Source organism: Setaria italica, chromosome IV (assembly GCF_000263155.2).
Source record: "Setaria italica strain Yugu1 chromosome IV, Setaria_italica_v2.0, whole genome shotgun sequence".
NCBI classification, from domain to species: Eukaryota; Viridiplantae; Streptophyta; class Magnoliopsida; order Poales; family Poaceae; genus Setaria; species Setaria italica.
The window spans coordinates 17,229,021-17,246,165 of NC_028453.1; the positions used below are offsets into that span (position 1 = coordinate 17,229,021).

Consider the following 17,145-nt stretch of genomic DNA (forward strand, 5'->3'; position numbering starts at 1 on the left):
TAACAACAAGTCATAATCATTCACAACTAAACTCATCATATTTTTTAATTACATCAACTCAATCCTCATTCATTACAATCTCATGAGCCTCAGCCAACTCACGAAGAACAGCAACATCAATGATGCTATCGGCCATAACCCACAATTCTTCTTCAGAGGGCATTTGTCCTACACTCGAAGGGGAAAAAGAAGGTCAGTAGTGTCTTCTATATGAACGGAGCATTCATTGAGTTCTCCACTAGTATATTATCTACATCATCTAGAGACAAAGGCTTCCGATAAATATACTCGAGGCGGCCTATTACCCCCTCGTCCATTGGTTCAGGTTTCGGATCCAATAGCCCTGCTTCAGCAGCACCAAGAGGATTGGAAGTAATCCTTTCTATGCACTTCATTGCGCATGTAGCAGCATGGAAACGAAGGGTGTTGGATAGCTTAAAAGGATTGCTAGAAAATCGAGAGAGAAAATATTTTTCTTCAGAATTGTGCTCTTCGTATTTCCGAATCTTGTAAGACCAGAAGTCATCAAACGAAACATCTGGACAGTGAGCATGAAACTTTTCCCAAATTTCAGAAGACATGAAGTAGTTGTCATAATGCAACATAACAGGAGTCGCACCTTCGATAACCTGCGCAGGATCCGATGAAGGGACCTGCACAGCAACCAGTTTAAGTTAGTTACATCATAGTACACATAAAATCATTCAAAATACAACCTCCGATCCCGAACAGAGGCATCACACCTCTGGATGAGGCTCGGCGACAAAAACTTCAGCATCAGTGATTGGGTCCACAAGAGGAGGAGCGGATGATGAGTCAATCTCAGTGAGCTTCGAGACACCTCCACGTGTGCAATTGGCGCAGCGGATGGAGTAGTAGAGGTTGTAACAACATTTGCAGCGCTGGACTCCTTTCGGGCATCAGAAGAAGTTGCTCCCGAGCGGTAGATGAAGAAGGTTGGACGACGGTAGCCGCATCAGTTGTGGGGGCTTCAAGGAAATCAGGCTCGTCGCAAAGCTCCAGCAGCGGCTGAATCCAATTGTCGCCAGGTCCCTCGGAAGAAGAAGCACCAATGCAATCAGCACGTTTCGTAGCAAGGCGAGCGGAAACATCAACTTGGAGTCGGTTCCTCAACTGCATAAAACATTCAGTACGAAGTAACAAAAGATGCTAAGTAACGCGATAAATATCATAAAGAAAGGGAATGAATAAAGTACAAAGTAAAAAGCCTGATCGTAGAGACACTCAGACTCATCTCAGGTTAATTGACCACCCCTCATCTTGGAGAAGTTGAGCATAAAGTTCTTCAAAATATTCTTCGGAAGACTAGACAGCGGGTCAGGAGCAAGCTTTGTGTCTGAGGGCCACACATGCGAGGCTTTGCTGAGAATTCGAACATCATTCTTGCTCCGTGTTTTCTCTAACAAAGGGCGGTCCGAAGGGAATAGAGAACACACAGATTGCGCAAGGGCACAGACACCAACAATAGCACTAAGTTCGCCAAACATTTTTCCACTTTTGCATAACAGATCAAAGCAGACACTAACCAAATCGTAGAATTGCACAACAAAGCAAGAGCCAACATTGAACAAAGGAGGAGACAAATTGTATGACTCGAGAGCGCGAATAATATCATCACGAAGGCCCTTGGTGCCTTTAATGTGGCAGGCGCGGTAGCGAGAGAGCTCTTTCTAAGTCTCACATAAAGAGGCGTCCCTTTCAGATACACCCCTCATCAATGTCTCAATGTCTTTCTTCAGGGACTCACATGAGGAAGCAGCGTGATCAAGCTCAATTCTGAGAGCTTTAGCACTGTCCCGGGCTTTAGTAACTTCTTCGTCAGCTTTTGCTTTGTCGGTAGCTAACTACAGTTGCGTTCCTTCTCCGAAGCCAGCAGATTTTCCAATTCAGAAACCCGAGTCGGGAGGATAGCAATTTTGGAAGACGAAGGGGTTTCAGATTCTTTTTCACGAAGCTTGCACGAAACAACCGAGCAGCAACAAAACTCTTGAGAGCAAGATCACCACAAACTTCCACCATGGTATCAACATCAAGGTTTCAAAATCTCTCATCTTCGTGTGGAAAGCAAAATTTATCACTAGCTTCGAAGAGAAATTGATGTTCATGGCCCCCACTCTGAAGGGAAAGGAAATCAATGATTTTACCACCAATTAGTGCAGCATCCTTAGGGGCTCTAATATGTTCAACAACAAATTTGGGGTCCTCTGGTGTAACAAGATAACCACTGGTATCAGCATCTTCATTGCTGGAACCATCACCGGTAGACGCTGCACCTGAAGGCGTAGTCGAGTGGCGGGTGTTGGAGGTGGATGATGACAAAGATGTATCCGAAGAAGAGTCAGAATCTTCCTTCTCACGATGGTGGCTAAGATCAACGATCTTGGATGGCACTTGTTCAGCAACAGAAGAATCAACATTCATCTCCCATTCATCGCTTTCAGGCTCGAGGGGCTAACAGGAGCCATTAAGCGACCCTTGAGGAGATGGAGCTTTATCACGAGAGGGGTTGTTGGGCAGAGCTTGATGAGGGTGATGGGCTGGAATGGCACCACCACTGAGAGAGGGGGAGCGGGAGCAACAGGCTCCTTCACCTTTGTGAGTAGAGGCCTCAATACATGCCTTTTTGGGAACGCGAGCAGCTTTAGAGCTGGGATGACGGCCTCTCTTCGTGTGCTCGAGGCGTTGCGTCACCCTAGGTTTTCCCTAGGCCAGAGGTAAGATAGTTTTGCCTGCGGCAACGCCTTTAGTATTGGAAACCTTGGCTGCTTTCTTCAAGGCTTTCTGCTCCAAATGAAGAATATTTTTCTTCGATGCCTCGCGAACGGGGGCCTCGACGCTGAAGAAGGAAAAGACACGATTCCCCCAGGATCCACCCAGCCTCCTTTGAACCTCTTTGTACTCCGAAGGAGATTCGGCACCAAGAATAAAATCACCACGATCTTTAACCTTAATGGAATTGATCTCTACAAAATGAAGCGCAGGAAAAGTTATGTAACGAAGAGAAAGCATGAAGAAAAATCAATACAGAGGAGGACAAGCGTAGAGTCTTAATTTCTTTGGTAAACTTGAAACATTTCGACCAATCCGGGCAAGGGATAGGCCCTTTGGTATCAGTCCAGTCGGAGTCCAGAATTGCCCAGCTACAGCGGACAGGCCACACTCCAAGCATGCGGTACTCCTCGATAATATCGCAAGTGCTATACTTGCAGGCAAAGAGACGAAGCATCGAGATGAAGGCATCACCCTCGGCACATGCGGGAGGGTCAATCTTGTAATCATCATGAAGAGCCTCCATCTTTTTAGTGACGAGGCAGTTGGGCTCACCAGTCTCTTCAGGCTCCACTTCATGATAGAGCTAGTGTTGATGCCAATCGATAGGCCACTTGTTGCGATATGCAGCCACGGGGTTCAAGACTCCAGTGCGTTACATGAAGTTGAGACATCCAAACTGAGCTTGTTTCCCGACCACTCCATTAGCACTTCTCTCCAACAAGTACTTCAGCTGGTGATGCACCTTGTGAGCATTAGTGAAACTGACTGCCGAGGACTTGATTTTTGTTGTTTTGCAAATCCACATATACGTCGAAAGATGAACGAGAGCGTTGGGTGTCAACTGATGCAGGTAGATATCATACAGACGGAGTATATCTATAACAATTGGGTCCAACTCAAAACGAAGACCAACATAAAGGAGATCACGGAAGATGACGACCTTGTTGTCTTCGGGTTTCGGAATAACCTCAGAATTGGGTGCACGGCTAGCAAAGACCATCTTGTTCTGCTTCAGTAAGTCGATGTCATTGGGATGAAGCAAGCTTCAGCCAAAAACAACAGTCTTTGGCATAATCTGATCACCATCGTCACCCGAAGGGCGGTTGCATTTTGGGGCCATTGAATACAATGAAGAACACAATTAAGCAACCAAAATGAAGTCGTCGGAAGAATACCAAACCCAGTGAAGGGGGCTTTAGACCTCCATCAAAGAAAGCGATAGCGGTAAAAGTAAATGGCACGAGCCCACACAGGGTTATTTATAGGTAGAGCGAAAGAGAAACAGTAACAAGGGTCAAAAGTCAAAAAACCATTAAAAAAATTTAATGAAGGATTTCGAATAAGGAAAAATATATTAATCAAAGGGCAAGGAAGCAAAATCATGCATGGGCCGATCTTGGGGAGTTCCGAAGGATGGTTGCACCATGTGTTTTAGGATCGTAAGTTCAGCCCATCAGAGGAGAAGATGGCCCTCGCTCACGAGGGGCTACTATTGGGGAAACCACCTTGGGAATCTCCTTCGAAGGGAGAAGTCCTTTTGACACTAACCATGACAGCTAGTTTGCTTTGTGGCGAGCTCTAAGTGCAGGGAAGAAGAAGGCGGTACGAAGAGCTCTTAGGCGTATGAGGGCTCCTTCGGAACAAAACAATGGCTGACTGGCCCGCGGGTCTTTTGGGAGGGCCGGCATCTGACTCGTCCCCTCCAAGGTTTGTCCTCAGAGGAAAGGCATGGAGTGGCTCAGCAAAGAGCACCTCGACTTCCGAAGATGAACATGCGTTGAAAGACCATGCTGTCCACCACATGGATTGAAAGGACCGTACGAGGAGCTAGCTGGAGGAGTCCATACAAAAGATTTGCACTTGAAGAAACCCAATCTGTAGATCATAAAGCCAACGTCCTTGGAAAAAACCGAGAAATGATACATGGCCTCATAGAGGTGAATAATTCGAAATCACTATCAATTCCTCCAAGACATGATTGCAGAATGAGGCTAACAGAATCCACATTGAGAGGGATGGAGGATCGCCCAAAAGAAGCCACCAAGAAAAACTCATTGGAAGAGAAGGCGTGTGAGCAACTGACTGGCAAAGAGAAACTGGATTGGATCATGCATTGGATCTCCAAACCTAGACCAAAGTCCAGATCAGAGAGGCCACCCATGGTATGGTAGCCTAGAGGAAGGATCACCATGATCGCCGAGGAATGGAGAGCACGACACCGGGGAGGAGGGGGACATCGCCAGTCACCATACTCGCATTCTTTTAGCGTCTGCTCATCTCCACCTACCCTCCCCTAGTCCCCTATCTAGTTGCAGTGCCCACCACTAGATGGTGCCACCACGCTAACCTAAACGTCAAGTCTCTCCTTCCCCGGCACCGCCCCCTATCTAGTTGCAATGCCCACCACTAGATGGTGCCACCACGCTAACCTAAACGTCAAGTCTCTCCTGCCCCAGCACCGCCCATCAGCAATCGTTGCCTGCCCACAAGCACGACACGATGGCACTTATGGAATCCTCTTAATACCAACACTACTCCAATCCAAAAATTTAACATTGCAGTTTGATTTTGCTCTCGACCTAAAGAATCACAAAATTAATTTAGGTGTCTGGAATCTATGAAGTGCGAGAGAGTAATTAATAAATCATGTATATATGTCCAGTTGTTGTTTGGGGAAACCTGTCTCTGTGCAAAAGCAGGGTCCTTTGCCCATGTACTTTTACTATCAGTCAACAAGGCAGCATTCTCTCATAAAACCACGAAAGTAAAGGAACCAAGACCATCACAGACTCCGTGCATGAGTTATGACATGTAAAGGAAATCAGCCCTGGACAAATTCAATTGCAGAAGTCCACAGAAGACTCCATGTGTGAGTAATGACATGTAAAGCCAAATCAGCCTGGACAAATTCCGTTGCAGAAGACCACAGTAGACTCCATGTATGAGTTAAGAGTATATGACATGTAGAGCATATCAGCGCCTGGACAAATTCCCTTGCAGAAGTTTCTCGATCCACCTCAGCTAGTCACGATGCAATCACCTTACTTTAGCAAAAGCAAAACAAACTGAGATATGCAGTCACATCCTTAATAAACTCGTCATACTACCCTCACCCTATTATCAAAAGTAAGAACAACAAAATACTTTTCCCATGTACCCCATGCTGAATATCATGGAGGCGATCATGTGGGTCCAAAAACAGTTAGGGAAATCTCCAAATTTGACTAGATGCCATGTCACCTCCAGCTTATCTACCCTCCAACTTTCAGTTCTGCAAATGACAAAAACCTTATTGATCTGCACGGTGTTTGTAGCATATAAGCACTATAAATAGGACCTAGATGAATGCTCAGCCCATCACCCCCACAAATAAATACCAATAGCACCACATTACTAGATTCAGGAAGCAAAAGGCAACACCATGGCAGCCAAGATGTTTGCACTGTTTGCACTTCTTGCTTTTTGTGCAAGCACCACTACTGCTACCCATGTCCCATGGCACTTACCACCAGTGACGACATTGGGCGCCATGAACCCATGCATGCAGTACTGCATGATGCAACAGCCGTTCGCCATGAACCCGTGCATGCAGTACTGCACAACGCAACAGGCGTTTGCCATGGGCAGATTTGCCTCACCGGCGTCTATGATGCTGCAGCAACCGTGGACCTTACCGTTCCAGCAGTACTGGACTCCAAGGATGATGCCGTTTCAACAATGTCACTGTGGTGCCATCTCACAGATCATGCAGCAACAGCAACTACCGTCCATGTTCAACCCGATGGCTACAGCGATCCCGCCTATGTTCTTCCAGCAGCCCTTTGCTGGTGTTCCATTCTAGATAGATGTCCTCATGCTGTAACAATAATAAAGCTGACATGCCATCGCATGTGAATCATAACGAATAAGAAAAGTGTCGAATCAATGGCTTTCCATTCATTATCTAATATACTCATCATGTGCCTTTTCCTTGAGAGGCATGAGGCCTTAATGAATTATTGTATTAGATATATAGATAAATTTAATAGGTAGAAATGCCTATACATAAGACAACAGGATATAAAAGTAATAAACAAAACCACAAGAGATAGCGGGCAAAGGTCATGAATGCGCATAAAAAATTATGATCACTTAGTGCTTTTATATGTAGTGACTAAGGCCTGTTTGTGGATTCAGTTTCTCAAAGAAATGTTTCTACAGATAAACTGAATTTGATTCTCCTAAGAAACATGCTTTTTTCTAGTTTCTGGTAGAATTTGAGAAACATTTTTGGTTCTGTCTCTGAATCCCTGAATCGTTTGTAGGATGCTTATGTTTCTTTCAAGAATCATTTTCTTTAGGAATTCTCATGTTTCGGAGAAAAATGCTTTGCAGAATTCCTACCGAACGTGCTCTAAACTCATGTCTAATTACTATAGAAAATGGGATCACTGTAATTTCCAAACAAAGATCATGTTGGTTTTGGAACCGAGAGATTATTTGATATTACCTCTGTAGTTTTTTTAAATCGGCAGTGTTAACACTATCAGTTGTAAATGAGAATTTTGTAATAATAACTTCTTTTCAGACTTGATCTATCTATGAGCTAAAAAGAAAAAAAATCGAAAGTAGACCGATGTGTAACACCATCTTCCACCCAGCATGTTAATTTTTAGGATTCCTTTGTCAAAGGATAAACCTATTCTTCTGTTGCAGAATATGCCAAATGTAAAAATTCACTACTGCCGAAGACCTTATCCGTGTCGGCCCATCCATACCGCCGCAGAGCATGATGGTACTGAGGGGCCATCCACGCCAGATTGAGCATTTCCATTAGCACGATTGAGCAATATGTGTGCCGGCTCTCCTTGAGGAGAAAGGATATTTACTATGTTGGTGCTCGTTTTTTACCCAGCATATTTACTATCATTATATGTGCCGGCTTTAAATAGAACCTCCACGGATTTGACTACATCACAAATTAATTAATTTTGATGGAGGGTAGCGCAAAGACAAAGCGCAAGCGCTACTTGTCACGAGTAGTGGCGTAGTAGATCGTAGACAAAGCACAAGGGCCTGGAGTTTGAGTACATATGGATGTCAATTTTCACCGTACCAGATCGATCTACGGAGGGCAAGACTTTTACTCTTGCAGAAAACAAAGAGAGCAGAGAGAGCAAAAGAGAGATCGTCGACATAACCATGGCAAAGAGCGACAAAGTTGAAGTCAACCGGATAGTCGTCTGGAATGGCAGCGCGTAAAGGGTGCTAGCGGCCCATGTCCTTGTACAGCGCAACCAAAAGCCCTGGTACGCGGCGGTGGTGTGTAAAGCTGGTAATGGTCTGGGCTGAAACTAGTTCCAATTGTTTGGGCTTCGTTTTGGTGGCTGTTGGTTTGATGGAAAATGGGCTAACTTTATAGATAGTTTGGTTAGGGTTGGTTTTTCTGGAAAACTAGTTTGGAACGGTTTTGGGTGGACTTTAATGGGCTGAAGGTCACGTGCATAGTTTCGTCTCGCACTGCTAAAGCTGGTAGTGGTCTGGGCTGAAACCAGTTCCAACGGTTTGGGCTTCGTTTCAGTTGCTGTTGGTTTGGTGGGAAATGGGCTAACTTTATAGATAGTTTGGTTAGGGTTGATTTTTCTGGAAAACTAGTTTGGAATAGTTTGGGTTGAGCTTTAGAGTAACTCCAAGAAACTGCTAATCTTACCCTCAATACTTTCTTGAGGGGAAAAAAGAGAAAAAATAACTTCCACCTAAAACTCCCCGAAAAATTAGCGTCGCGAAAAAAACACCTCTCACCCTGCAAATATTCGGGACTCCCGGTGTTTCCCAATCCGCCCCCGACCTCTTTCCCGTGGACGTTTTTTTCCCGGGCGCACGCTAGGCGACGACGCGTGGCCCGGTAACGGCACGCGGCACGGGACGGCGGCGCGGGGTGGCTGGTGGGTGCTGCGGGGTCAGCACAACCTCGGCTACGCGTCGTCCTTCTACAGCAGCTCGGCGACAACCACCAGCGGCGCCGAGGACAAGAAGGCCTTTGGCGCCTGCTCTTGTCCGGGGGGCATCCGTGGTGGTGCCAGGCCTTGGACGAGGGGAGGGACTGAGCGCTTGTTAATTCACGCTATGCGCGCGACGACGGGCCAGGCACCAGCAAATCAGCGATGGCGAGGTCCCGATTTCAAGCAGGCGCGCGCATGGTGTCGTCGTTGTGATTCCCCATCTGCAAGGACAGCCGGGCGCCCGGCGGGCCTGCTCGAGTGCTCTCGATTGTAGCGTGTCGGGGTCTCCAACGACAAGCACCTCAGTCTCCACCGGCATGATTCCAATTGAGTTGGAGGGTTTCGATTCGATTGGAGTTGGAGCTCGATTGGATTTGATTCAGGAGGGGAAATCGACGACCGCGGAGGCCAAATTGAGTTCCAGCATGCTCAAATTGAACTCCAGCACCGCTAATTGAGCTCCACTGTCCGTGAATCCCCTCTTCCTCGACAACTCGTCGCCCACGACCTCTAGCACCGAACCGATGCGCTGCCACCACCAGTGTGGATGTCCGGTGTCAAGGACGCCATTTGCAGCCACGCCGGTCGCAGCGTGCCAGGCTAGCTCCACGTGCACGACAAGGACGGGGAAGGCAGTGGCGCGCCGTTGTGTGTGCTCGAGGGGCACCACTGCAAGGCAGTGCGCAGGGCCTGGGAGAGGAGCAGCACCTAGTTCTTGGCTTGGAGGAGCCCGGGTGGTGGTGTGGTGATGTGCTGTTCAGAAGAAGCAAGAAAGGAGCAGTTTGGGGTCTGCGACCATGGTGTGGATATTGAGTTGTTACTCTGCCGATTGGTGAGGAAAAGGAGATTGCTTGCTTTGATTTGAACGGTGGAAGAAGAGTGGAGAAGCTTCAGTTGTCGTGCTTTGCCGATAGGAAAAGAAGAAGGAGAGATCGAGCGGAGAGAAAGGAGCAGCTCGAAGAATAGAGGGAGAAATCGAGTGGAGAGCTTCGACGGAGCAACAATGGATAAACCACACGGTGGATAAGATAATGAGCCTAATTATGATGATGTGGCCTGTTTTGAATTATTGGAGGATAGTTTTTAGCATTCTACTGTGGGCTGATATATTTTTGGAGGAAAATTTTTTTAGCATTGCCCCCAATACCTCATTTTGGGGAAGAATTTTTTGAGGAAATCTTGGAGTTGCTCTTAGTGGGCTGAAGGTCATGTACATAGTTTTGTTGATTTTCCTCTCGCAGTCTCATCTCCCACCATACTGCCGTTGGGCTCTCCAACAATCCAACCTCGTGCTCCACGTGGACGGCAACGGTGTGGAAGGCGGCGGAGGTCACGGCACTTACCTCTACAGCTTCTTCAGCGCCTGCATCATGCTGCCAACGGATTACGGCACTTGTGTCGTCGTCGCCCCCTCCATAGATCACCATCGCCAAGTGAACAACTCCCAGATCTACACCTCTGCACCACCTCGATCCGGTTCCTCCCTACCATGTTCTGGATGGGTGTGTCATCTTCTCCAGTGAAATGCTCAGCACTGGTGGAAAACCCGCTTTTAGTCCCGGTTGGATAGGGTCATAGATCCCGAAAATCCAACCGGGACTACGTACTCGAGATAAAAGGGGGCTGTCTTTAGTCTCGGGTCATTCACTTGGGACTAAAGACCCCTTTAGACCAGTTGGTAAAACCAACCGGGACTGCACAGCCACCCCTTTAGTCCCGGTTGGTTTTACCAACCGGGACAAACCAACCGGGACTAAAGGAGATACGTGCATGCGCATATAGGTGCATGCACGTACCCCTTAAGATTTTTTTAAATTCTTTTCCATATTATTACTAATTGTTGCTTCACATATATATATGTATACATCCTTAGTGTACACTACTTACACATATCCACTCGTATTGTATGCAAGTCGTACATATATTTCATGATAGTACTATATATATACATACATATATATATATATACAATTCTTAGTATATTATATACATCAAACTAGTATTTATACAATTACTATATATACAATAATTTGTACTCTTCATTCTTAGGATCCTCCCGTCATGGTGTTGCTCGTTTCGGCTATTGGATGTCCGTCGTAATAAAATTCTCCCGTGGGATTTATCACCTCGTCCACCAGAAATCCTATGAGACCTTCTTGGATTGCCAAAATCCTCTCCTTCTCCAAGAGTTTTTCTTGAATCTGCAAAATATGTGAATGTTAGACGAATAATTAAATATAAGGAGATAGAAAATAATTAGTTATTAATAGTTTTATTTTACGTACATGTATATTTTCTGACGATATCACCTTGTCATGCACAAAATTATTTATGTGCTCATAGACATAGTATCCACATAAATTATTGTCTTGTTCCTGTCTCAAGCATGTTAGTGGAAAAAAACAAGTTATGAAATATTCGTGTTATAAAATGTACAAAATATGCAAACTTCATACGTATCGGGAACATTGTATTGAATGTAAGTTTTTCTTTGAATTCACCACAGTGAGTCTTACGGAATCTGAGAGACCAAGTTGAGAAGTGCCTTGGTCTATTTGTGATGAGTGATTGACTAGATGATTTGATGCTTTACCGGTTGAGTTCATATTCCATATACACTTGATTATGCTAACGGCTAACCGGAGGTGTGAGTTGTATGAGTTGTGTTGCGGTGTTTGTATAAAATATATCTTGTGTGTTGTGTCTCTTGGCTTGTGATGTACAGGTGTAGGTTGCGACATGACGGTCGACGGCATGAGGTGAAGGTCAAGCGAAAGGTTCATGCCGATGTATTAGAGCTGTGAAGGGTGGACACAAGTAGGCTTGAACTGAGGGACTCGAGGAGTCTGGGCGGAGTCATGGGCGATCCACATGGTGCACGGAAGAGCAAGAGTACATGGACGAGATGGAGATGGCATCGGTTGAGTCATGCAGGATGGAGGCAAGTCGAGTAGGCAGCCCGGGAGCCGGGAGCAAAAGACTTGGAGGTGTTGAAGGCTTGGCGGAGGCCGGACATGTGTCAACATCGATGAGTCACGTCGTGCGCGGTGTGCAAGAGGGTTTGACCATTTCACCTCAAAACCAGGGGTGAATCACGCCTTGCGGGGAGTGCAAGAGGGTTTAACTAGTTTGGCCTCGAAACCGGGGATGAGTCATGCCTGTGGGGTGTGCAAGAGGGTTTGACCGGATTGGCCTTAAAACCTGAGGACAAGTCCGGTGCGGCTGGACGGTGTTGAGTCGGAGGATGCGTGGTACCATCGCGAAGCTTGCGTCGAGGCAAAGCTAAGTTGTGAAGGCGTCGGGTCCGTCCAATGAACGAAGAAAAAGTTGGACAATTTTTCCCCTAGGAGGTTTGAAGTTGTATGCTTCATGTAAGGGCAACTTGGGAAATAACCAAGTGCCTATATATATGAGAGATGGCTGGTTGGGTCAGCCAACCTTTTGGTTGTTTTGGTGGTGGGCTTCTCATTTGTTTGTGAGAGCCTTTGGTAGAGGGAGAGATGAGGGATCTTTGTGTTGATCTTTTTGCCATCCTACCTTGGATTGTGCTTAGGAATGGCTTGTAACAGGACATGGTGGAGTAATACAAGAATCAATTTCGTGCTCAATTGCTTCTCCTTCTCAAGATCTGAAATTTATCTTTTTCCCTATTTTCGGAGCATTTTTGGGTGACTTTTTTGGATCTCGCGATTGGCAGCATTTTGGGGTGTTTTTCTTGGGGCAAATCGATGCTAGGACATATGCAAGAACATCTAGGATGATCCCCTAGCAAACCCATGCACGAGCACCTCGGATTTTGAGATTTTCCGAAAATTCCATTCTTGTGCCCTTATCCAAATCCATGGAATTTTGTGACCATTTCGTGAGCTTTTTGAGTGGAGCCTTTGGGAATACCTTTGGAATGTTGTTGTGAGTTTATGGTTCAAATTTCGTGATTTTTGGAGGTCGTTTGATCGAGTTTCGGATTTTTCTTCTCTTCTCACGAAGGCTGATTTCTGAAATTCCGGAATATTCCAGAAGATTCCGGAAATTACCTCCTGAAGTTTCCGAAGGTTCTTCCAGAAATCTCCGAAAATCTGGAATTTCCCGAAGGTTTGTCTGGATTTTTCCACACAGAGGTGTTGTTTTTCAAAGTCCTTCTTCCGGTACTCATTTGGACTCTTTTTTGCTTCCGCTATTCTCAAATTGGGTTCGTAGTATCATTCCTAGGTCCATTAGCTCATGCACAGCTAAATAGACTTGATTTTGCTAGAAGAGAGGATTGGGGGAGTTTAGCCAAAATTCTTGGAGAAAATTTGAATTGGCTCCCATTCATCCCCCCCTCTGGTCACCTTTCCAGTCCTTCAATTAGTATTAGAGCTTGGTTAAGGACCACACCACCTTAATCGGCTTTGTGATCCATGGGGCGACAAGGTATAGGGTGTTTTTGCTTGTGGATTTGGTTTTCGATAGTTGAGCTTGCTTTTGGCTAATTCTAACCGGTGCTTTGAGCTATGGCACCAAACTCTTCTTCTTGTGTTTCATTGTCCTCAGGTAGGAGGAGTTCGGAGATTGAGTTGGAACCAGAAGTGGAGGTGGTGATGGATCTCCTCGAGAACTACCAGGATGGTGATCTCACGAAGGGCGAGTTCTACCGTGGGCTAAGAGACATGAGCCAAGGTACGCTTGCAAAATGCATCATGGTTCTATGCAATCGTGTTAATAATTGTGAAGATGAGAATGAGAGAAACATAGAGCTTTCTGATGCTTTGCGTAGGAAGAATGAGAAGACAAAATGTCCTCTTACTAGGTTGAAATGTGGAATTGCTCATTGGAAGTCACATGCTTTAAATCCATTGATTTCTTGTGATGCCTTGCTTAGAAAGAATGATGAATTGAACTCTTCTCTTGATTGCTTGAAATATAAGAATGACATGTTGAAATCCAATACCTCTATGCCATGTAATTCATGTGTTGCTTTGAATAATGATTTTGATAAGGCAAGAGATGAAATTACTTTGTTGAAGTTAAATGCTTCTTTACCGTGTGTTTCATGTGAGTCTTTACTTGCTGAAATTAATGAACTAAAATTGACTCACACCACATGTGTAGATTAACTTGAGGAGGCTAGTGCTGAAATTTGTGAAATGAAGTCTATGCCTTGTAGCATGTGCTCTTTGGTTCTTGATGATGATGCTTGCCTTACTTCTTGTGATAATCATGATATCGTGCTTGATGTGAATGATGATGTTTGTTCTTGCGGTATTATTTGCACATCATGCATTGAATTGGAAAATGAAGTTTTGGCTTTGAAGCAAATGCGTGATGATATGAGTGCCAAGTTTGTTGAGCACAATGAGATGAGTGCGTTGTATGTGCATTGAAAAGGATATGGATAATTTGAGAAATGCTACATGTGATACTTGTGATCGCCTCAAAGATGAAAATGACGTTTTGGCCATAAGATGCAAGAGTCTTTGTGCTAAGTCTTTTGATTCTCGCAATTCTTGTCACTTTGATGTTATTGTTTCCAAAATTGCTTCTTCTCAACTGGAGTTAGCTTCTTCTATTGAGCATGAGTCTTTGGATGATAGCACTTGTGCTAGTGGTTTGGATAGCTCTTCTATAGGTACTCCTAAGCTTGTTGCTTCTTCCGGTATTGCCCAAGAGAATTCAAGTGGCAAGGGTGCTTCTCACATTTTTGGAACTCGTACTCCCAAACCGAAGTTCCATTGCACCTTTTGCAAGAAAGATGAGAATACCATTGAGTTTTGCTTTCGCCATGTCAAGCATGAGCGACGTATGCGTGCCAAAGCTTTTAGGAAGCCACGTAGCCTTTCCCATGGCACGTGTAAACCTAATGTGGGCACCAAGTTAAATGGTGTTGTTGATGCTTCTTGCTCTAAGTCCCAAGGGACTTCTCACTTGAATGAGAATGGTGATTCATCCTCTCGGACCGTGCCTCCAAATAGGCCTTTGTACCATTGTGTGGCGGATCCACTTCGGATCTACTTGGTTAAACATGATTTAGCTGCTTGATACGCGACGCTCATGCCTAAGCCGAGTAAACACGAAGTGCCGTCGGATTTCCTCCGATTTAACCACTTGAACAGGACCATTTTAGTAGACCCACACGAAGGTGAGCGGTTCCAGAGAGTACAACAAGTCCACCGAGTTAACAATTTAACCACTTAGTTTGATTATGAAATAAACATCAGAGTTTTACAAGGGTTTTCAGAAAGACAACAGAAGGTAAAACCACTAGCGGAAGCAACGTCGGGGTCGGACATCCCTGGTGAGGCCAGCCGGGACATCACTGATCCCTCTCCTCGCCGTCCGAGGAGGGATCCCACTCGACCGTCCAACCCGGAGGGAGCTGGGGCGGCCAAGTGCCAGCAGGAGAAGGGTCGGGAGCAGCAACTTCACCTGAAAAACAGGAGCCACAACAAGGCTGAGCTACTAAGCTCAACAAGACTTAACCGACCGGAGTAAAGCTACTCCACACTTCTAGACATGCAGGGCTTTTTGGCTGAGGGGTTTGTTTGCCAAAAGCACTAAGTAAAACCCTATTTTTAAGTTTTAGCTCCAGTTCTAAGTTCATTAACCGGTCTAGGTTTTGTAACCTATTCTAAGCAATCATAGAACCAAATCAAGGTATGTATATATCAACAAAACCATGTCATCATCAGATTCCTCATTTACTCAGGGTGACATAGCGATCAAGCAGTCTCAAACTGTGAGAGGCAGACGAATCGATTCGAGTTCTTTAACCATGCATGGTGAACCTAACCTCATGACATCCGCGCACCCGGAGGTCGCTTCCTATGTCGGCCTTCCCCATCAATCCCCTAACCCGTGTCGGGCCCATTTCCTTTGGTGCAAGGTTCCATAGACCCGACCTCTGCCGTTCTGTGATCACGCTTGCCACCACGTGCGACAACCAGCAGGGGAAACTCCGTTCCAAGAACAATGGGACGACCGCTCACGTTCAGGTTCAATCCGGTACTCGGCTTCCTCATCCCATACTAATTATGAGGTTAGTACTTTCAAACACTTGATCACGAACACCACCACTGTCGGGCCTTAGCAAGTTTCCATAGACAGACGGGGCGATCATCCGACCACCAAAGAGTTACCCAAACCCTGCCCCGTCCATCGTCCTTACAGTTGTAACAGAAGGGTAAACATCCAACTCCTACAACTCGCGAGTGATAGGGAATCACTCGGCTTTTACCGTCTCCTAGTTAAGCAAAGCAGCTACTCGGTCCAACAGCTAGTGTTCAGATCATGGGACCAACTAAGTCATGCATCTAGGGTTTCAAACAACTCCTATACGTAAATGCACAAGCATGTTTTAAGGAAGGCATGCGCAAGTTTGGAGAACATAGGGGTTCCATGCAACCGGGGCTTGCCTTCGAGCAAGGAGGAAGAGAACTGCTCGACTTCGGGGGCGGCTTCGGCTTCAGAGGGCAGGAGCTCAGCTACACCGCCGTCTTCTGGCGCCGGGTGTAGCTCGTAGAAGCTGTCGGCGAGGCGCAGCTCTACACGAATGCAATGCAAGAGTTAGCATAGACGGTTATTTCAACAGCAACACTTGCAAGTCTGAGCCCAGAAACTCGCGACAAAGAGCAGGAGGGTGGGGAGGTTCAAGGGAGCTGGTGGAGATCAAGAGGTAAGGGTCGGGAAAGGAACTTATGATCTGATCCTTAAACTAGAGGATTTGGTATGCTAGGGATCCTCAGACTCAATCGCTGAAGGGTTCCCAAGTTTTACACATACACCCTCGGGTTGAAGAAAGAGATCACAGCCGAGCCCTTGGGCGAGGCGGATAAGGGTCGGCGAAACAGATAGGGTCGGGCGAGACGGAACCGGGGTCGGGCGGCTAAGAGGGGTCGGGCGAAGTGGACTGGGGTCAGCAGCTTACCTTCTTCCTACAAGAAAAGCTTGGGGTCGGGAAGAAGCAGACTTGGGCGCAGGGACTAAGGCTTTGAACAGCGGCGAGGTCCGGCAGTGCTCCGGCGGCGGCGGTGCTTCTTGTGGATCACAAGTGAGCTCTTACGCAGCACGGAGGAGCAAGCGGCTGGGTGGCTTGGGGAAAACGGAGTGGAGCGGAGAGGAGAGTTCCTCAAGAACTTAGTGTGTGGCGCTAGGAGCTTGAGCAGGGAGCAAGAAAATTGGCGGAAGGCAGCAATGGCGGAGGGAACTCCGGCGGGCTCGCGCATTCCCTTTTATAGCGGCTGGGAAGGGAGAAGGGAAGCGGCGCGGGAGTGAGAAGGGGAGCGGCGCGAAGGCCGGGGAAGAAGCAATGGAGTGCTCTGCCTGGGTGGCGATTGAGCGACGAGGGCGGTGGTGCAGGACTTCAGGGATGACGCCAGCGGTCATTGGGCTCTGG

The 17,145-nt window shown here is 46.5% G+C and overlaps 1 protein-coding gene across 1 annotated transcript; it reads left to right on the top strand.

Moving 5' to 3' along the window:
- The first annotated feature begins 6,159 nt into the window (after positions 1 to 6,159).
- LOC101758374 (10 kDa prolamin) lies at positions 6,160 to 6,740 on the top strand. The gene has a single exon (XM_004965304.3). It carries the CDS (start codon positions 6,215 to 6,217, stop codon positions 6,632 to 6,634), a length of 420 nt encoding a protein of 139 aa, XP_004965361.1. The 5' UTR covers positions 6,160 to 6,214; the 3' UTR covers positions 6,635 to 6,740.
- The last annotated feature ends 10,405 nt before the right edge of the window (positions 6,741 to 17,145 follow it).

Coding starts and splice junctions, on each gene's coding strand:
- LOC101758374 (XM_004965304.3), top strand. CDS start 6,215: ATGGCAGCCAAGATGTTTGCACTGTTTGCACTTCTTGCTTTTTGTGCA.